This window comes from Bos grunniens, chromosome X (assembly GCF_055505025.1).
Source record: "Bos grunniens cultivar Pamir isolate PY7600 chromosome X, Bosgru_T2T1.0, whole genome shotgun sequence".
Taxonomy (NCBI): Eukaryota; Metazoa; Chordata; class Mammalia; order Artiodactyla; family Bovidae; genus Bos; species Bos grunniens.
Genome location: NC_141194.1, coordinates 16,907,136 through 16,929,765, shown reverse-complemented (window position 1 = coordinate 16,929,765; position 22,630 = coordinate 16,907,136). Strand labels below are relative to the sequence as shown.

The following is a 22,630-nucleotide window of genomic DNA, read 5'->3' as shown; positions in this document are numbered from 1 at the left end:
AAGTCGCTTCAGTCATGTCCGACTCTGTGTGACCCCATAGGCGGCAGCCCACCAGGCTCCCCAGTCCCTGGGATTCTCCAGGCAAGAACACTGGAGTGGGTTGCCATTTGCTTCTCCAATGCATGAAAGTGAAGTCGTTTAGTCGTGTCCAACTCTTGCTATCCCATGGACTGCAGCCTACCAGGCTCCTCTGCCCATGGGATTTTCCAGGCAAGAGTACTGGAGTGGGGTGCCATTGCCTTCTCCAATGAATGGGCAGATATCCATATATCAGTTAAAGTGCAGTTGTGCTAGAAAATGTAAAAATGTGAGCCTCACAGAAAAATTATAATGGTTATAATGTATAGTTCTCCTCTACCTCATTGACAAAATTCTTTTCCCATAAAATTATAGTTGCTTCACTGTATACTTAAAGGCAAAAACACAATTTTACAAACTATCAAGCTGTAATTCTATGTTTTCCTATGACAGATTGATTTCAGTAACAGTTGATTTAGTGACATAAAGATAGGTTTGTCACATGTGAATGTCAGTCTGTCCTTGGTTATCTATATCTTCAGAAATTTGATATTCTTCCCTGCATCTATCTCATTGGATTCCAAATATGAGCTGGAAGAGCACGCTGTTGCTTTCCTGTTATCCAAGATTGCCCAAGCATTAGTATAACGTCCTAATTGAACCTCAAGTTCATTTCTGAAATATTGATGGTCCAATAACTTGGAAAGACTCTAACATAAAGCACAATTTGGGAATCAAGATACCAACCAAGGATATCATGCCTATTATGCTACTGTGACTTCACTTATACGTAAAAGTAGATAGAAAATGGTTTACTGATATGATTAGTAAAAATTTCAACTGGGAAGGAAAAGAAAAATGTGTTGGGAATAGAACAGTGGCAAGGTTTTGGAACTTGAGCCATAGACATTGATCTTTTCTCTCTACCCCCAAGGACGATTTTTATATTCTCTGCACTCCCAATTTAGAAAAAAATTTTTAAAAGTCTAATATCCTCAAAATGATTGCATCCATTTTGGAGAGGATGTGGTAGGGGAGTGGAGGAAAGTGCTGTTTAAAAAAAGAAGCTGAGAAAAGAAGGATTTGAAGATTTATTTTAAAACAAGATTTACCATAATAGAAACTTTGGTATGAAGGTGGGAAAATAAAGTCAAGGATGTCTCTCAGAAAAGAGACAGAAACCAGGAGAAAAAAAGATGAGAATTAAATTCCAGATATACAATGTCCAATTGATAGAGTTGTTGTAAAAAGAGAAACCCTGAAGAGTAGTTGGAAGGAATTTATCAAAGAAATGTTAGAATTCCACCAGAGTTAAAAAATTCAAGTCTTTAGATTATAAAGGTTTACCAAGCATCTAGCATTCTGAAGGAGAGGAGACCATTTTTATCTCACTTAGTGTGGAATTTCAGAAATACAAAAACAAAGAAAATTCTTAAAACTTCCAGAAAGAAAAAGCAGGTCACGTACTAAAAAGTGTGTATCAGACTAGCATCAGCAGCAGCGCTGACTGCTAGAAGGTAGTGGACGAATGGCGCCAACATTCTTGGGCAAGGTTGTTTTTATTCTAAAATTTGGTAGGAAGCCAAACTATACAAATGTGAAGACAAAATAAAGACATTTTCAGATGTGCGAGATCCAGAAAGTTTTCTTCCACATCACTTTTCTTAGGAAGTTAGAAGGGAGTGATCTAAGAAAGAGAGAAACGTGGGAAACTGAAAATAGTAAATTCAACCAGGAAAGCACTGACGATACATCCCGAGATAATACCTATGCAGCAAGGTCTAGAGAACGACCCTTCCTGAGGGAAGGTAAGAAAGGCTCTCAGAAGAATAGAAAGTATGATTAAAAGCTAAGATTTCAAGTCCCCTTGAATTGTCCCAGAAGTCACTGTTAGGGACCGTATGAAAGGAAATTTAATAAACCTCCTAGCCTTCGTTTGAACAATGTATTGTCATGAAAATGCTGCTGCTTGTATAGGCATTCAGCTTTTAGAATCAGGCTTTGGGGAGAGCAAGAAGAATTTGGTAGTGGTTACAAGAGAGGATGTTAATTTTCTTAATATTAAATTAAATATTAATACAGCCTTAAATATTAATACAAAGAAGCTATCAGCAGGTGGGGGGTAATTTGAGGAAAAGAATGTATGGGCACTATTACCCTCCTACAAAGTGAAGAGTTAGGATCCTGTCTAAAACTTATCAAAAAAACGAGAGGGTTTTGTGAAAATAATTATCAGATAGTAGGGAAGAAGATGATGGATGGCAGGGGCATATAAGTAAGTCCTTCATCTTATTTTTAAATCAGTAGGCATTGTCATAAAGTTAATAAACTAAAAAATTATCAAAGTTAGTGCAGAAAGAATTAGATTTTTTTTTTAAAGCTTAGGTATGGCAGTGAGAAGAGACTTGCTTTTCATCTTAAACTATTCTGCCACTATTTGATTTGTTACCCATGTGTAAGTATTACTTAGATTTTAAAGACAAAAAATTTAGGAAACAGGAAATAACCCAGCTTGACAAAAGACTTTATAAGGGAATGTTGGGAAATAATGCCAGAAAAAGCAGTTGAGACCATGTTGCAGAGGACCTCCAGTGCCAAGGTGAAGCACGGCATTTAATTTGGGAAAACTTGGAGAAGTTTTTGAGCAGTTGGTCATGTAACTGGAGCATCTACTTTCAGAAAATGAATTTGTCAGGAGGATGAATTGGAGTGGCAGTGGCAAAAAGGGGCATGATGAGTGACCAAGCTAGTTTCAGTTTCCTACAGGAAAGGTAATGACGGATTATATCTAGACAGCGTTACTAGAAATAGAATGAAAGGTATTCCCAGTACTGTGCTTAATACATAGTAGGTGCTTAGTGCGGTTATTCAAAGGAAAGGAAGGGTAGTCATCAAAAATGAAATCTTTCTTGAATAGTAACTGCTGTTTATTGTGAGATCTATGGCCTGATTGTAGCTCACACTGTGGAATGAGGCTTGATTCTGAATGCCTGTGACAATGCAGAACGGTTATAATCAGTAATCCTTCCCTGCCTGTGTTGCATTTTTATTTGTGACAGATAATTGTAGTGGGTATTTGCTATGAAATATAAGATGAAAAAATGTTGCAGCCTAATAAATTACATCCCACTTAACCCAAGGAAAAAAGTGCTAAAATATACAGCGTATGATAATAGTCTGTGACAAGCTTATGTTTCTCGTTTTGTTGGGTTTTGTTTTATTGTAGTTTTGGGCTGATTTTTATGTGTCTTGATTAAATAAGGTGTATTTAATCTTCTGATCTCAGGGTAAATAAATAATTGAAATTATATGTATACTTATATGTACTTTCAGCCTTTCTCTTCTGACACCTTCTCTCAAATATAGTAAAACCACTACCATCTTTAACTATCCTTTTCTTAACTCTAAGATGAAGAGTTCCATCTACTGTTCCATCGTGCTGGAAAGACACTTTTTTTTCTGTCTAATCCTCCATCCAAATGTTAAATATTTTTTGATGTTGTGTTTTAGAGATATCCCTTTCTCCCCTCTCAGATCTCAGGCTGTCCTAGAAACAGGAAGTAACTTAGATATTTCAAACACAATAAATTTCAGCATGCTAATTCAGATGGCCTTGCTGAGGGTAGACATTTCCACATTTACTTTGGAATATGTTTCAACCCCTCTCCCCAATAATCAGGTTTTTTTGTGTATAGTATTGATTCTACCTGATACAGCCACATATCAGAGCATAGCAGATTAGTCTGATCTGTTTTCAGATTTCTTTACACCCTATGCCCTCAGCCAATGAAACTAATTATTCTGATTATTTCCATTAGGAAGCATGAAGACTTGAAAATATTCAGTGCTAATGTTATGTAGAGGTTTAACTGGCCTGTGTGGTTGGCTGGTATTATTCTGTCTCTGACATTTAACTTAAAGTATATTTGCTTGGCATGTGTTCTCTTTTTACTTGATGGGTCAGTAAAGGCAGTTTATGTATGTTAACTTGAGGATTTCTAATATGAATACACTAAATTTATATTGTTTGATTTATAGCCAGAGGAAGTAGCTCTAACTCTGTTTTATCCCCTTATATTTGCATCAACAGGAAGAAGGCAGTATCAAAGAAATTGCAATCACACATCATGTAAAGGAAGGACATGAAAAGGCAGATCCTTCCCAATTTGAACTTTTAAAAGTATTAGGGCAGGGATCATTTGGAAAGGTAAGTCATGAATATGTACTTTTTAAAAAGTTGTTTTTTGAAATTAATGTGTATTTCATACAAATGGGGAATGGAAATATTTTATTGAAATACTACTGATCTCCCTACAAAGTGGTATTTTCTGTGTTTTTATAATTCTCACTGTCAATAAGTGTGAGAAAGTGAATAAAGCCATTCAAAAGTACATTAGAAAGTTTTGTAAACTGGCAGTATTCAGTTCATTTTATCTTCACGGCGTTCCGTTCATTTTATCTTCACAGTATTCAGTTCAGTTCAGTCGCTTAGTTGTGTCTGACTCTGCGACCCCATGGACTGCAGCACACCAGGCTTCCCTGTCCATCACCAACTTCCGGAGTTTACTCAAACTCATGTCCACTGAGTCGGTGTTGCCATCCAACCATCTCATCCTCTGTCATCCCCTCTTGCTTCTGCCTTCAATCTTTCCCAGCATCAGGCTCTTTTCAGATGAGTCAGTTCTTCACATCAGGTGGCCGAAGTATTGAAGCTTCAGCTTCAGCATCAGTCATTCCAGTGAATATTCAGGACTGATTTCCTTTAGGATTGACTGGTTTGAGCTTGCAGTCCAAGGGACTCTCCAGAGTCTTCTCCAACACCACAGTTCAAAATCATCAATTCTTCAGCACTCAGCTTTCTTTATAGTCTAATTCTCACATCCATCCATGACTACTGGAAAAACCATAGCTTTGACTAAACCGACCTTTGTCAGCAACCTCTCTAATTGCACTTCTCAAATGATTAAAAAACCACAAAATGTTCCTGTGATACACTGGTCTCTTTTTGAGGCTTCGTGTAGAATTGGAAGGTGATCCTGCGTTACATTCTAACACTGCGTATCAGTCTTTCCTCTGGAATATCCCTAATTCCAGCAGAAAGTGAATAGGTACATCCAAGGAAATAGGGTTGGGGGTTAGCACTACAGATATGAAATTGGGGGACTTCTAGCTTGTCTTTAAAATGAATGCAAAGGTTGCATTCTAATCAGTGATATCTGTGTCTGTTTTAATATCTAAAAATATTTCCCAAATCTACTAGCTGAAATTGCAACATCTTTATCATTTTTCCCCCTGTTGCATACCTCAGGAGCACTTCCTGTACTCCATTTTGGGAAATATAGCTTTATAATCACTACTACTTGACCTGTTTATCTAGTACATTTCTCAGCAAGAGGAACTTTCTGAGAGTGCATTCAACTTTAACCATGCAATACTTCTTTGCCACCTCGCTGAGGAAGCATTTGAAGATAACATGTTTTGCAAGTTTCAAAACAACACCAGTTTTTCTCTCTTGTGTATTTTAATGGGACTATTTAGCAATTCTTGGCTAACATAGGTAATCTGTTACAGCTGTTAACTTCTTCCAAACCCAGAATGATATTTTTAATCCAAATACAGATTAAGTAGCCAAAAGAAGATAATCGTTGCAAGTTTGTGCTCTAGGTCAGCCAGAGGTAGATTCTCTTTCTTTTTTTCCTACATACTTGCTATTTGTGCTTGAGCAAGTTACTGAACCTCTTAGAGCACCATTTCCCTCTTCTAGGCAGTCATCAGGTATTAAAGTTCTCAATGTTCCATTCTAGGCTCCCTTCTCCTCACTCTCTACCTGCTCCTAATTACTTTCTCTATGTCCACTATCTTAATAAAACCCTTGTACAGCTGACCTAAGAGATTTGCACCTTCAGTCTAGATTGTGCCTCCAAGCTCTGAACTCTATGTATAGCTACTTGTTTTTTTTTTCTTTTTGCATACCTTAAAGTCAATTTAAATTCAATGTGTATAGACCAAACTCATGATTTTCCCCTAACCCCCAAACCTTTCCTGTTTTATTTTTCTCCATCACTATGAATGGCATCCATTCTTAACATATCCTTCTAGTCCCCACCCTTCCCTCTCCCCTCACCTCTACCAATATGATTTGTCCACAAGTTTTGTTGATCTAGTAAAGATTTCTCAAATCATGCCTGTTTTCTCTTTTTCCCTGCCACTTCTTCAGTCTATGCCACCACCATTTCTCCCTGACCTAATGAAGAAGGCTCCTACCTTGGGCTTCCCAAATTTATTCTTGCCTCAAGCCATTATTTACAGGGCAGCCAAGAGGAGCTAGTCTTGTACTCCATCCCCTTAACCCTTTGGTAGCCTCCCTTTGCTTTCAGGAGAAAGACGAATTCTTTAAGATGGTAGAGGAGCCCCTGAGTCTGCCCCCTAACTACCTCATCAACATCGCTTTATATACTTTTCGCTACCTGTGTTCTGGCCACATGGGCCTCCTTTTCAGCCTGTAAGCAAAAGCCTTTTGCACGTGCTGTTCCCTCTGCCTGAAACACTGTGTCCCACCCCACCTCTTCCTCCTCTGGTTAGCTCCTGTCATGCTTATGAGCTCAAAGAAGTCTTCCCAGCCATCCTGGCTAGATCATATTTGTCTCTTTTACCCTTGCAGAACATTACATACCTCATCTTCACAGCACTCACCACAATTGCAGTCTTTTGTTTGAGTAGTTATTCATTAATTGGCTATCTCCCACACTAGACTATATGTTCTATGAGTTCAGGGGCCATGCACGCCTTGTACCATGTCTCAGTGTTGATCCTGTAGCACGGTACCTAGCATATAGTTCTGGAAAGAATTAATGAGTAAATAATGTCCTACCCTCATAAAGTAGTAGTGAGAATTAAATCATGTAAGCTCAAGCTCATAATATCTGCTATGAGATTGTATTATCATGTAATTTATTACAGATAAACCAAAATAGATGGACTTATTTCAGTATATTATATTTTCAGGGAACATAATATTGAAGTTTCCAGGAGTTAGCATGCTTCTCCCTTTATTTCTTTAAGAGTAACTTAAATACCTTACTAAAAATAGCAAACATTAAATATAGGGCGTCTCCTTTCTTACTCATCCTCAAAAGCCAATCTAAGCCAAGGAAACAGGGATGACCTGTCACAGCCTAGAATAGCTTCATGGGGGAGTTAGAAAGGTCAGAAATGCTGGTGGGAGAAGATCCAATGGCATCTTGGACTGCTGCTGCTACTGCTATGCTTGACTGGTGACCTGCCAGAGGCAGCGGAATAAGAGGGCCCTGAGCAGAAGCACAGAACTGAGTTCAGTTCAGTCGCTCAGTCGTATCTGACTCTTTGCGACCCCATGAATCGCAGCACGCCAGGCCTCCCTGTCCATCACCAACTCCCAGAGTTCACTCAAACTCATGTCCATCAAGTCGGTGGTGCCATCCAGTCATCTCATCCTCTGTCGTCCCCTTCTCCTCCTGCCCCCAATCCCTCCCAGTTTCAGAGTCTTTTCCAATGAGTCAGCTCTTCGCATGAGGTGGCCAAAGTATTGGAGTTTCAGCTTTAGCATCAGTCCTTCCGAAGAACAACCAGTCCTTTCGAATGGACTGGTTGGGTCTCCTTGCAGTCCAAGGGACTCTCAAGAGTCTTCTCCAACACCACAGCTCAAAAGCATCAATTCTTCGGTGCTCAGCTTTCTTCACAGTCCAACTCTCACATCCATACATGACCACTGGAAAAACCATAGCCTTGACTAAATGGACCTTTGTTGGCAAAGTAATGTCTCTGCTTTTGAATATGCTATCTAGGTTGGTCATAACTTTCCTTCCAAGGAGTAAACGTCTTTTAATTTCATGGCTGCAGTCACCATCTGCAGTGATTTTGGAGCCCAGAAAAATAAAGTCTGACACTGTTTCCACTGTTTCCCCATCTATTTCCCATGAAGTGATGGGACCAGATGCCATGATCTTCGTTTTCTGAATGTTGAACTTTAAGCCAACTTTTTCGCTGAAACTGGGTAGCTGGCCCAATTCTTATCCTGATGTCACCACTGTGACTAAGTGAACTGTTTCATCTCTCAAAGCCCTAGCTTGGGCAGCTATAAAATAGACATTGCTTAGTAGGCCTGCTTCCCAAAATTATCATGAATGATGCATTACAAATCCTTGTGAAAGTCATTTGCAAAAACTAAGATGTGCTGAAAGGTATCAAGAGGGTGCTTTCAAAGAAGGGTGAAGAAAGCTTGCAACCCATGAAGACAATATTTCTTGTAGAATGGCCCAAAGAAACTTGATTAGGGACTCTTAAGAATAAATATAAATATCATATAAATCCTCACTATCCCTACCTAATTAGAATTTATTTCAGATCAGAAATACTCATAATCTCTGACTGCCTTTAATATTTGAACATCATTCCTTCTTAGGAACCACCCTGACTGAGAATACACTTTTTCTCCCCAAGTTGGCTCACTGCTAGCTGGCTGAAAGAAAGTTTCACCAGTGAAGGGGGACAAGGGGAAAGATTTAGGCAGAGAAGCATACCCTGCATCAGGGTTTCTGTGTACACTGTGGCACTTTTCAGTGAGGTCATTGCCCATTGTCTTTGGAAAAATTTCTCAAAGTGAGGAACTCTGCCTTGCACCAGAATCAGTTGAATGAATCAGTTTTTGATTTTGTGCTAATAGTCTACTGTGCTGATGCAGATAATTGAGAGCTGACCCTAGAATTATTCCTTGATTATAGTTGTGTCTCTTCTTAGCATCTGTGGCAGCTCAATAGCACTGCTAGGAAAGAATGGGTAGGAGAAAAAAGAAGTCTGTTAAAAGAATGGGTAGGAGAAAAAAGAAGTCTGTTAAAAGTCTGTTTAAACAGACTTTAGCAAGTCTGTTTAGGAGAAAAAAGAAGTCTGTTAAAAGAATGGGTAGGAGAAAAAAGAAGTCTGTTAAAAGTCTGTTTAAACAGACTTTAGCAAGTCTGTTTAAAAGTTTGATGGAAAAGATCATGAAACTCATGGTCAAAATGAGTAGAGGGGATATATATAGTTTTGTATTAGCCATGTTATAGTATGACCGTGTGGAGAAGGCAGTGGCACCCCACTCCATTACTCTTGCCTGGAGAATCCCATGGACGAAGGAGCCTGGTAGGCTGCAGTCCATGGGGTTGCTAAGAGTCGGACACGACTGAGCGACTTCACTTTCACTTTTCACTTTCATGCATTGGAGAAGGAAATAGCAACCCACTCCAGTGTTCTTGCCTGGAGAATCCCAGGGACAGAAGAGCTTAGTGGGCTGCCATCTATGGGGTCGCACAGAGTTGGACACGACTGAAGCGACTTAGCAGCAGCAGCAGCAGCAGCAGCAGTATGACTGTGAGTTATTTAGAGCAGGCTTTATTCATTTTGCATAAATCTCACACTGAATTTTGGAAATATTTGGAAAATCAAGAAGCTCAGTTACATACCTGGGAATTGTATTCTTAATATTTAGGTTATATGTGTATATTTTATTTTTAAAAGATGGGGAAGCAGGGTTCTGACTTAGCTTACATTAAGTATTTATGAGTAGGCTTCTTCAGTATAAGTGTTTTAAATTGTTCTGCCCAAGTCAAAACTGCAGTGAGATATCACCTCACACCAGTCAGAATGGCCATCAATAAAAAGTCTACAAATTGTAAATGCTGGACAGGGTGTGGAAAAAAGGTAACCCTCCTACACTGTTGGTGGCAGTGTAAATTGGTACAGCCACTATGGATGTTCCCTAAAAAACTAAAAATAGAGTTGCCATATGATCCAGCAATCTCACTCCTGGACATACATCCAGAGAAAACTGATTCGAAAAGATACATGTACCCCAGTGTTCATAGCAGCATTATTTACATAGCCAAGACATGGAAGCAACCTAAATGTCCATCAGTAGATGAACGGATAAAGAAGATGTAGTGTGTATACACAATGTAATATTACTTGGCCATACAGAAGAATAAAACGAATGCCATTTGCAGCAACATGGATGGATTTAAAGATTATCATACTAAGTGAAGTAAGTCAGAAAGAGAAAGGCAAATATCCTATGATGTCACGTACATGTGGAATCTAAAATATGATACAAATGACCTTATTTACAAAACAGAAACAGACTCACAGGCATAGAAAACAAAGTTATGTTTACCAAAGAGGAAAGAGGATAAGGGAGGGATAGAATAGAAGTTTGGGATTAGCAGATAGAAACTACTATATATAAAATAGATAAACAACAAAGTCCTACTATATAGCATAGGGAACTATATCCAATATCCTGTTGTAAACCAAAATGAAAAAGAATGAATATATAAATGGAATCACTTTGCTGTACACCAGAAACTAACACATTGTAAATCAAGTATACTTCAATTTAAAAATAAAAATAAATTGCTCTGCCCAGTAAATGAGAAATTGCGGCAGTTTTTATATAGAAAAGACTATTCAACAGAATTGAATCAGCAGAAAATTATGGTTAACGGGAACTCCTGTATAACAATTTTTATGGAATCAGAATTTTTGTTCTGTTAAAAGCAGAGTAGTTACCACCTGTGTTATACTTTAAACATGTTAGACTGATTGCTACATGTTTTAAAGATTTTTCCTTGTCTTACATGTTATTTGATCTTCAGGGAATTGGCAAATAACAATAAGAAATGTGTTCACTTATATTGACACCTAAAGTTATAAGCACTGTTTACAATTCATTGTGTTTATAATTGATAGAGTTTGAGGAAAATAGTTAATGTACCAGAATCTTTCTAATAAGCTGTATTACAATAGGAGTCTTATTTTAGCAACAGCATAGTTTGTGATACTTTGTAAAACTTACTTTCTCTTATTTAAATACAGGTTTTCTTAGTCAAAAAAATCTCAGGCTCTGATGCTAGACAGCTTTACGCCATGAAAGTACTGAAGAAGGCCACACTGAAAGGTAAGTGTAGTGTTCGTGTAGTATGAACAGACGAAAAATCTCAATTGATCTCATATGATTTCTCAGCCAGTTACTTAAATTCTGAATCTGTTCCTATTACTATCTTTAAATTTAGACTTTGTTTTAGTGGATTTTTTCCTACAAGACTAGGACTCATATGACTAGTGATAATGGGAGTTGCCATGTTTTGAAAGAAGTATGACAAATTTTTCTTGGGTTTTAGGCAAATAGAAGTTTAGAATATTAAAACTAGGTTTGATACGTTTACCAGTTCATATTAGTATTTTAATATTTTAAAAATGTACTAATTAATTTATGACACACAATAGCTTTTATTCTAAGGACTTTAACATTTTGACTTCTGGTCTGCAAATTGGTTCTTGTAGGTAAACAGTCTCTTAGAAAAAATTGTACCTAGATTTCAAAATACTTAAATCTTCCTTTTTAAAAGTAGTATTGGGTGTTTTTTTTTACCACATAACCTCTAATTGTTTTATGTGTTGATTCCTAACATCTCTTTTTCCTCTTCAAGTTTATCTGTATTTTCTAAAGGTTTTAAAATATTCTGGAAGGAATATTTATGATGATCAATTACTATTTCTGATGTTATTCTTCCCAATTAGTAACTCACACTGGATTTTGCCATCATTTCAAGAAATTTCATCTTCTTCTAAAAATACCATCCATTGCTTCTGTTCTTTTGCTCTTTCCTGAATGTATTTTTTCTTTCCTATCTAGTGTCCACTTCCTGACCTACTACTTAGTTGATTCTTGCTGGGACCAGGGCATTAAAATTATATCCTTAGTGTCCTACTCTGTGTCACTATTTTTTATAACTTCATACTCAGGAATCCCATGTTATACAGCTACATCTGTTGTTTGGTCATCCAGTTGTTGCTGACTCTTTGTGACCCCATGGACTGCAGCATGCCAGCTTCCTTGTTACTCACCATCTCCCGAAGTTTGCTTCGGGGTTGATTTCCTTTAAGATTGGCTTGTTTGACTTCCTTGCTGTCCAGGGGACTCTCAGAAGTCTTCTCCAGCTTATTTAAGAGAGTTCATTTACAGAAGCAACAGAAGTAGTTTGTTTTCATGTATATAACAGCACTTGTGTTGTGCATAATATATATAAAGGAAACAATGAAACTCTGAGAAACCTAAAAGATATTAGGAAAGGAAAAACATGCCCAATTTCTTTTAGAGAAGGCTAATAAGATTCTCAGTATTCCACTAGTCATCTAGTTAGCTCCATATCCTCAAGATTCCTGTTGCGTTTTCCTTGAAATATTCAAAATTTCACTTGAAAACATATGCCTCAAAGAGTATTCTAAAAGAGAAGAAGAAAGGAACAAGCTTTATCAGGCTTAAAGCTTATTAAAGCAGTAATGCTGCTAAGTCACTTCAGTTGTGTCCGATTCTGCGCGACCCCATAGATGGAAGCCCACCAGGCTCCGCCATCCCTGGGATTCTCTAGGCAAGAACACTGGAGTGGGTTGCCATTTCCTTCTCCAGTGCATGAAAGTGAAAAGTGAAAGTGAAGTCGCTCAGTTGTGTCCGACTCTTCGAGACCCCATGGACTGCAGCCCACCAGGCTCCTCCGTCCATGGGATTTTCCAGGCAAGGGTACTGGAGTGGGGTGCCATTGCCTTCTCCGAAAGCAGTAATAATTCAATGTATTTTGAGGGGGAAATAATATAGGTATATAAACCAGTGGGACAAAATAGTACAGAAGTATTATATATTAAAGTTTAATGTATTTGTTACAAAAATATTAATTGCTGTGCTGTATGACAAAGCATATGTCCAGAAAATGAGAAGTTTAATACTGATTTTATAAATTTTGCTTGAAATCCTTCTGAACAACCTGGAAAAAAGTTAGTCTTCTCTTAAACCATATACCATAGTAAACAACAATCTAACTGAATTTTACAATTTAACACATCCTAGAAAACTTGTGAAGAAATGTTGAGCAAATCACAAATTATAAGCAGATTGACAATACAAAAATTATTGGCCCTTCATATAATGAAAAGTAGTATAAATAGGAAATCAGGAGATAATTTGCCTTAGATATCACAAAATAGTAATATATAAGGAATTTACTAAAAGACTCCTACTGGCCAAATCTAGGACAGTTTAAACATTGCAGTAATTAATGATAGTGATCGATTACAACCCACTGAATAAAGAATCCATGGGTTAATCCATAAAATAATTCATGGAGAACAACAGAAAGCTCTTTCTTACAGTAGAATTCCAACTAATAAATGTAAAAGGAATGATTGGTTTAGGAGTTCCTAAGAAATAACACTACAACCTCCACCTACAGGGTCTTAGAATACATTTTATATAAGGGGACAAAATAAACCATATTTGGAAAGATGTCTCAGTTTTCTGATAAATGCATGTAAAATAATGAGTTTTTTCATATGATGGCAACATAAATTAGAAAGCTGTTTTGCATTAAGTATAGCAAGCCATTATTGCTGCTAAAGTAACCTGAGGAAATAATCTTAAAGGAAGATTTTGTGTACTTGTCATTTTTTCATTGCAACAGTATTTACAATATCAAGAATTTAAAATCTTATAAATATTGAAAAATAGAGGCCCGCCGGAGCCTGTTCAGGTCGACTGACCAGAGTCCGCGAATTCGACACTCCGAGCCCGTCTGGATGGCCCTGATCCCAGCTTTCTATCCTTTGAAAACACTAAGAATAATGTCCCTGCATCAGTTTTACTGGAAATAGAACTGCCTTATGATCCAGCAATCCCACTGCTGGGCATACACACTGAGGAAACCAGAAGGGAAAGAGACACGTGTACCCCAATGTTCATCGCAGCACTGTTTATAATAGCCAGGACATGGAAGCAACCTAGATGTCCATCAGCAGATGAATGGATAAGAAAGCTGTGGTACATATACACAATGGAGTATTACTCAGCCATTAAAAAGAATACATTTGAATCAGTTCTAATGAGAAGGATGAAACTGGAGCCTATTATACAGAATGAAGTAAGCCAGAAAGAAAAACACCAATACAGTATACTAACACATATATATGGAATTTAGAAAGATGGTAACAATAACCCTGTATACAAGACAGCAAAAGAGACACTGATGTATAGAACAGTCTTATGGACTCTGTGGGAGAGGGAGAGGGTGGGAAGATTTGGGAGAATGGCATTGTAACATTTATACTATCATGTATGAAACAAGTCACCAGTCCAGGTTCAATGCACGATACTGGATGCTTGGGGCTGGTGCACTGGGATGACCCAGAGGGAGGGTATGGGGAGGGAGGAGGGTTCAGGATGGGGAACACAGGTATACCTGTGGCGGATTCATTTCGATATTTGGCAAAACCAACACAATATTGTAAAGTTTAAAAATAAAATAAAATAAAAAATTAAAAAAAGAGCAAAAGGGGGAGGAGCCAAGATGGCGGAGGAGTAGGACGGGGAGAACACTTCCTCCCCCACAAATTCATCAAAAGAGCATTTAAACGTCGAGTAAATTCCACAAAACAACTTCTGAATGCCGGCAGAGGACATCAGGCACCCAGAAAAGCAACCCAACTCTTCGAAAGGAGGTAGGAAAAAATATTAAAGACAAAAAAAAAGAGACAAAAGAGGGAGGGGCGGAGTTCCGTCCTGGGAAGGGAATCTTAAAAAGAGAGAAGTTTCCAAACACCAGGAAACCTTGTCACTGCCGAATCTGTTCTGAGCTTTGGAAGCACAGAGGGCAACATAACAGGGAGAAAAAATAAACAAACAATTAAAACGCGCAGATTGCGAGCCCTAGGGTAACTCCCCCAGCGGAGAAGCAGCGCAGACGCCTGCATCTGCCATTAGCAAGCGGGGGCTGGGCAGGGAGGCGCGGCGCGGGCTGCATCGCTGAGAGTAAGAATCTGGCCTGAATACCCTGAGCGCTATCTGAGCGAAATAATTTGGGCTAGCAAACCAGACTGTGGGATATCTACCACGCGAAAAGCCAGCCCTAACCTAAGACCGCCAGGCCCGCGCACGGAACAAAGGACTGAACAGAGATGGCCAGCTGCAGACCTTCCCCCTCCGGTGACAGGCAGCCAGAGCCGGAAGGGGGCAATCGCAGCCCCAGAGAGACATTATCTATAAAACTGTAAGCAGGCTTCTTTGCTAACTAAAACTTCTTGGGGGTCTGGACGGTCAACATCTGCCTGAGAAGGTGCGCCGGTTTTACACCCAGATAACCGAGTGGCGGGGAGGCGATAAGTCACAGCATTGGCGCTCACCAAACACCTCATCACCTGAGCTGCTCGGACCTGGGAAGAGCACAAAACGCAGGCCCAACTGAGTCTGCGCCTCTGAGGACTACCCGAGTGCCTGACCCTGAGCGACTTGGACCTGGGAGGTGCATGCAACCCAGGGCCGGCCTCGGATTGTTCCCGGCGGAACAACCTAGAGCCCGAGCAGTGTGGGCAGGGTGGCTACACGCGCCGTGAGCGGGGGCAGACCCAGGGTGGCTGAGGCACTGCGAGCCCACGCCAGTGTTATTTGTTTGCAGCATCCCTCCCTCCCCACAGCGCGACTGAACAAGTAAGCCTAAAAAAAAAAAAAAAGTGTCCTCTACCGTCCCCTTTGTGTCAGGGTGGAAACCAGATACTGAAGAGACTAGCAAACAGAAGAAGATATAACAGAGGGAAACGCCTTGGAAGCTACTGGCAATAGATCAAAACCCTGTGGTTACTACGGACTACATAGGAAGGGGCCTATAGATCTTGAGAAATATAAGTCTGACCAAGGAACTAGCCAAAAATGAACTGAACCCACAACACCCACAACAAAACCAAGAAAGTCCTAGATGTATTTTTATTATTTTTACGATCATTCTTTTTTTTTAATTAAAAAAAAATTTAAGTCCTCTATTGTTCCTTTAATTTTCACTTCTATAACCTATTACTTTGCAAAAAAAAAAGACCCTATTTTTTTCTTCAGCAAACTTCATATGTATATATTTTATAATTTTTTGACCTGTTTTTTTCCTTCTTTTCTTTAACATTGTATTTTTGAAATTCCAAACGCTACTCTAGATTTTTAATTTTCACTTTTTGGTATATGTTATCAATTTTGTACCTATAGTTTTTTTTATATAATTTCTGTGACTTTTTTTTTTATTCTTCTCTGTTTCTTTCTCTTCTTCTTTTATATAACATTGTATATCTGAAATTCCAAACTCTACTCTAGATTTTTAATTTATGCTTTTTGGTATTTGGTATCAATTTTGTACCTGTATTTTCTTTATAATTTTTGTGACATTGTTTTTGTTTGTTTGTTTTCTCTTTATTTTTCTTCTTTTTTTTTTTTAACATTGTATTTTTGAAATTCCAAACTCTACTCTAGATTTTTAATTTTTGCTTTTTGGTATTAGTTATCAATTTTGTACCTGTACTTTCTTTATAATTTTCGCAACCTTTGTTCATTTTTTTCTCTTTCTTTTCCTTCTTCTTTTCTTTAACATCGTATTTTTGAAATTCCAAACTCTACTCTAGATTTTTAATTTTTGCTTTTATGTATTTGTTACCAATTTTGTACCTTTAAGAACCCAATCTTCAGGACCCATTTTTCACTAGGGAGCAAGATTACTGGCTTGACTGCTCTCTCTCCCTTTGGACTCTCCTTTTTCTCCACCAGGTCGCCTGTGTCTCCTCCCTAACCCCTCTCTACTCTACCCAACTCTGTGAATTTCTGTGTGTTCCAGACGGTGGAGAACACTTAGGGAACTGATTACTGGCTGGATCTGTCTCCCTCCTTTTCATTCCCCCCTTTTATCCTTCTGGCCACCTCTGTCACCTTCCTCCTCCTTCTCTTCTCTGTATAACTCCGTGAACATCTCTGAGTGGTCCAGTTGTGGAGTGCACATAAGGAAGTGACTACTGGCTTGCCCACTCTCTCCACTATTGATTCACCTCATCTCATTTGGGTCACCTCTAACTCCCTCCTCCCTCTTCTCTTCTCCATGTAACCCTGTGAACCTCTCTGAGTGACCCTCACAATAGAGAAACTTTTCATCTTTAATGTAGATGTTTTATCAATGGTGCTCTATAGAAGGAGAAGTTTTGAAACTACTGTAAAAATAAGACCGATAACCAGAAGCAGGAGACTTAAGTCCAAACCCTGACTCCAGGGAACTCCTGACTCCAAGGAACATTCATTGACAGGAGCTCATCAAATGCCTCCATACCGACACTGAAACCAAGCACCACACAAGGGCCAATAAGTTCCAGGGCAAGACATACCAAGCAAATTCTCCAGCAACAAAGGAACACAGCCCTGAGCTTCAAGATACAGGCTGCCCAAAGTCACCCCAAAACTATAGACATTTCATAACTCATTACTGGACATTTCATTGCACTCCAGAGAGAAGAAATACAGCTCCACCCACCAGAACACCGACACAAGCTTCCCTAACCAGGAAACCTTGACAAGCCACCTGTACAAACCCACACACAGTGAGGAAACGCCACAATAAGGAGAACTCCACAAACTGCCAGAATACAGAAAGGACACCCCAAACTCAGCAATTTAAACAAGATGAAGAGACAGAGGAATACTCAGCAGATAAAGGAACAGGATAAATGCCCACCAAACCAAACAAAAGAGGAAGAGATAGGGAATCTACCTGATAAAGAATTCCGAATAATGATAGTGAAATTGATCCAAAATCTTGAAACTAAAATGGAATCACAGATAAATAGCCTGGAGACAAGGATTGAGAAGATGCAAGAAAGGTTTAACAAGGACCTAGAAGAAATAAAAAAGAGTCAATATATAATGAATAATGCAATAAATGAAATTAAAAACACTCTGGAGGCAACAAATAGTAGAATAACAGAGGCAGAAGATAAGATTAGTGAATTAGAAGATAGAATGGTAGAAATAAATGAATCAGAGAGGATAAAAGAAAAACGAATTAAAAGAAATGAGGACAATCTCAGAGACCTCCAGGACAATATTAAACACTACAACATTCGAATCATAGGGGTTCCAGAAGAAGAAGACAAAAAGAAAGACCATGAGAAAATACTTGAGGAGATAATAGTGGAAAACTTCCCTAAAATGGGGAAGGAAATAATCACCCAAGTCCAAGAAACCCAGAGAGTCCCAAACAGGATAAACCCAAGGAGAAACACCCCAAGACACATATTAATCAAATTAACAAAGATCAAACACAAAGAACAAATATTAAAAGCAGCAAGGGAAAAACAACAAATAACACACAAGGGAATTCCCATAAGGATAACAGCTGATCTTTCAATAGAAACTCTTCAAGCCAGGAGGGAATGGCAAGACATACTTAAAATGATGAAAGAAAATAACCTACAGCCCAGATTATTGTACCCAGCAAGGATCTCATTCAAGTATGAAGGAGAAATCAAAAGCTTTTCAGACAAGCAAAAGCTGAGAGATTTCTGCACCACCAAACCAGCTCTCCAACAAATACTAAAGGATATTCTCTAGACAGGAAACACAAAAACAGTGTATAAACTCGAACCCAAAACAATAAAGTAAATGGCAATGGGATCATACTTATCAGTAATTACCTTAAACGTAAATGGGTTGAATGCCCCAACCGAAAGACAAAGACTGGCTGAATGGATACAAAAACAAGACCCCTACATATGTTGTCTACAAGAGACCCACCTCAAAACAGGGGACACATACAGACTGAAAGTGAAGGGCTGGAAAAAGATTTTCCATGCAAATAGGGACCAAAAGAAAGCAGGAGTAGCAATACTCATATCAGATAAAATAGACTTTAAAACAAAGGCTGTGAAAAGAGACAAAGAAGGTCACTACATAATGATCAAAGGATCAATCCAAGAAGAAGATATAACAATTATAAATATATATGCACCCAACACGGGAGCACCACAGTACGTAAGACAAATGCTAACAACTATGAAAGGAGAAATTAACAATAACACATTAATAGTGGGAGATTTTAATACCCCACTTACACCTATGGATAGATCAACTAAACAGAAAATTAACAAGGAAACACAAACTTTAAATGATACAATAGACCAGTTAGACCTAATTGATATCTATAGGACATTTCATCCCAAAACAATGAATTTCACCTTTTTCTCAAGTGCACATGGAACCTTCTCCAGGATAGATCACATCCTGGGTCATAAAGCTAGCCTTGGTAAATTCAAAAAAATAGAAATCATTCCAAGCATTTTTTCTGACCACAATGCAGTAAGATTAGATCTCAATTACAGGAAAAAAACTACTAAAAATTCCAACATATGGAGGCTGAACAACACGCTGCTGAATAACCAACAAATCACAGAAGAAATCAAAAAAGAAATCAAAATTTGCATAGAAACGAATGAAAATGAAAACACAACAACCCAAAACCTGTGGGACACAGTAAAAGCAGTCCTAAGGGGAAAGTTATACAATAGGAATACAGGCACACCTCAAGAAACAAGAAAAAAGTCAAATAAATAACCTAACTCTGCACCTAAAGCAACTAGAAAAGGAAGAAATGAAGAACCCCAGGGTTAGTAGAAGGAAAGAAATCTTAAAAATTAGGGCAGAAATAAATGCAAAAGAAACAAAAGAGACCATAGCAAAAATCAACAAAGCCAAAAGCTGGTTCTTTGAAAGGATAAATAAAATTGACAAACCATTAGCCAGACTCATCAAGAAACAAAGGGAGAAAAATCAACAAAATTAGAAACGAAAATGGAGAGATCACAACAGACAGCACAGAAATACAAAGGATCATAAGAGACTACTATCAACAATTATATGCCAATAAAATGGACAACGTGGAAGAAATGGACAAATTCTTAGAAAAGTACAACTTTCCAAAACTCGACCAGGAAGAAATAGAAAATCTTAACAGACCCATCACAAGCACGGAAATTGAAACTGTAATCAAAAATCTTCCAGCAAACAAAAGCCCCTGTCCAGACGGCTTCACAGCTGAATTCTACCAAAAATTTAGAGGAGAGCTAACACCTATCCTGCTCAAACTCTTCCAGAAAATTGCAGAGGAAGGTAAACTTCCAAACTCATTCTATGAGGCCACCATCACCCTAATACCAAAACCTGACAAAGATCCCACAAAAAAAGAAAACTACAGGCCAATATCACTGATGAACATAGATGCAAAAATCCTTAACAAAATTCTAGCAATCAGAATCCAACAACACATTAAAAAGATCATACACCATGACCAAGTGGGCTTTATCCCAGGGATGCAAGGATTCTTCAATATCCGCAAATCAATCAATGTTATACACCACATTAACAAATTGAAAAATAAAAACCATATGATTATCTCAACAGATGCAGAGAAAGCCTTTGACAAAATTCAACATCCATTTATGATAAAAACTCTCCAGAAAGCAGGAATAGAAGGAACATACCTCAACATAATAAAAGCTATATATGACAAACCCACAGCAAACATTATCCTCAATGGTGAAAAATTGAAAGCATTTCCTCTAAAGTCAGGAACAAGACAAGGGTGCCCACTTTCACCATTACTATTCAACATAGTTTTGGAAGTTTTGGCCACAGCAATCAGAGCAGAAAAAGAAATAAAAGGGATCCAAATTGGAAAAGAAGAAGTAAAACTCTCACTATTTGCAGATGACATGATCCTCTACATAGAAAACCCTAAAGATTCCACCAGAAAATTACTAGAAATAATCAATGACTATAGTAAAGTTGCAGGATATAAAATCAACACACAGAAATCCCTTGCATTCCTATACACTAATAATGAGAAAACAGAAAGAGAAATTAAGGAAATAATTCCATTCACCATTGCAACGGAAAGAATAAAATACTTAGGAATATATCTACCTAAAGAAACTAAAGACCTATATATAGAAAACTATAAAACACTGGTGAAAGAAATCAAAGAGGACACTAATAGATGGAGAAATATACCATGTTCATGGAGTGGAAGAATCAATATAGTGAAAATGAGTATACTACCCAAAGCAATTTATAGATTCAACGCAATCCCTATCAAGCTACCAACAGTATTCTTCACAGAGCTAGAACAAATAATTTCACAATTTGTATGGAAATACAAAAAACCTCGAATAGCCAAAGCGATCTTGAGAAAGAAGAATGGAACTGGAGGAATCAAGCTACCTGACTTCAGGCTCTACTACAAAGCCACAGTTATCAAGACAGTATGGTACTGGCACAAAGACAGAAATATAGATCAATGGAACAAAATAGAAAGCCCAGAGATAAATCCACGCACATATGGACACCTTATCTTTGACAAAGGAGGCAAGAATATACAGTGGATTAAAGACAATCTCTTTAACAAGTGGTGCTGGGAAATCTGGTCAACCACTTGTAAAAGAATGAAACTAGACCACTTTCTAACACCATACACAAAAATAAACTCAAAATGGATTAAAGATCTCAACGTAAGAGCAGAAACTATAAAACTCCTAGAGGAGAACATAGGCAAAACACTCTCTGACATACATCACAGCAGGATCCTCTATGACCCACCTCCCAGAATATTGGAAATAAAATCAAAAATAAACAAATGGGACCTAATTAACCTTAAAAGCTTCTGCACATCAAAGGAAACTATTAGCAAGGTGAAAAGACAGCCTTCAGAATGGGAGAAAATAATAGCAAATGAAGCAACTGACAAACAACTAATCTCAAAAATATACAAGCAACTCCTACAGCTCAACTCCAGAAAAATAAACGACCCAATCAAAAAATGGGCCAAAGAACTAAATAGACATTTCTCCAAAGAAGACATACAGATGGCTAACAAACACATGAAAAGATGCTCAACATCACTCATTATCAGAGAAATACAAATCAAAACCACTATGAGGTACCATTTCACACCAGTCAGAATGGCTGCCATCCAAAAGTCTACAAATAATAAATGCTGGAGAGGGTGTGGAGAAAAGGGAACTCTCTTACACTGTTGGTGGGAATGCAAACTAGTACAGCCACTATGGAGAACAGTGTGGAGATTCCTTAAAAAACTGGAAATAGAACTGCCTTATGATCCAGCAATCCCACTGCTGGGCATACACACTGAGGAAACCAGAAGGGAAAGAGACACGTGTACCCCAATGTTCATCGCAGCACTGTTTATAATAGCCAGGACATGGAAGCAACCTAGATGTCCATCAGCAGATGAATGGATAAGAAAGCTGTGGTACATATACACAATGGAGTATTACTCAGCCATTAAAAAGAATACATTTGAATCAGTTCTAATGAGGTGGATGAAACTGGAGCCTATTATACAGAGTGAAGTAAGCCAGAAGGAAAAACATAAATACAGTATACTAACGCATATATATGGAATTTAGAAAGATGGTAACAATAACCCGGTGTACGAGACAGCAAAAGAGACACTGATGTATAGAACAGTCTTATGGACTCTGTGGGAGAGGGAGAGGGTTGGAAGATTTGGGAGAATGACATTGAAACATGTAAAATATCATGTAAGAAACGAGTTGCCAGTCCAGGTTCGATGCACGATACTGGATGCTTGGGGCTAGTGCACTGGGACGACCCAGAGGGATGGTATGGGGAGGGAGGAGGGAGGAGGGTTCAGGATGGGGAACACATGTATACCTGTGGTGGATT

The 22,630-nt window shown here is 38.3% G+C and overlaps 1 protein-coding gene across 9 annotated transcripts in view; it reads left to right on the top strand.

Moving 5' to 3' along the window:
- RPS6KA3 (ribosomal protein S6 kinase A3) overlaps positions 1-22,630 on the top strand; it is a 112,275-nt gene that overhangs the window by 49,010 nt on the left and 40,635 nt on the right. For all 9 annotated transcript variants that reach the window (XM_086387479.1, XM_086387478.1, XM_086387475.1 and 6 more), the window contains 2 exons: positions 4,109-4,225; positions 10,903-10,984. In XM_086387479.1, coding sequence (XP_086243605.1) covers positions 4,109-4,225; positions 10,903-10,984 — 199 coding nt within the window. The remainder of the gene's footprint in view (positions 1-4,108; positions 4,226-10,902; positions 10,985-22,630) is intronic.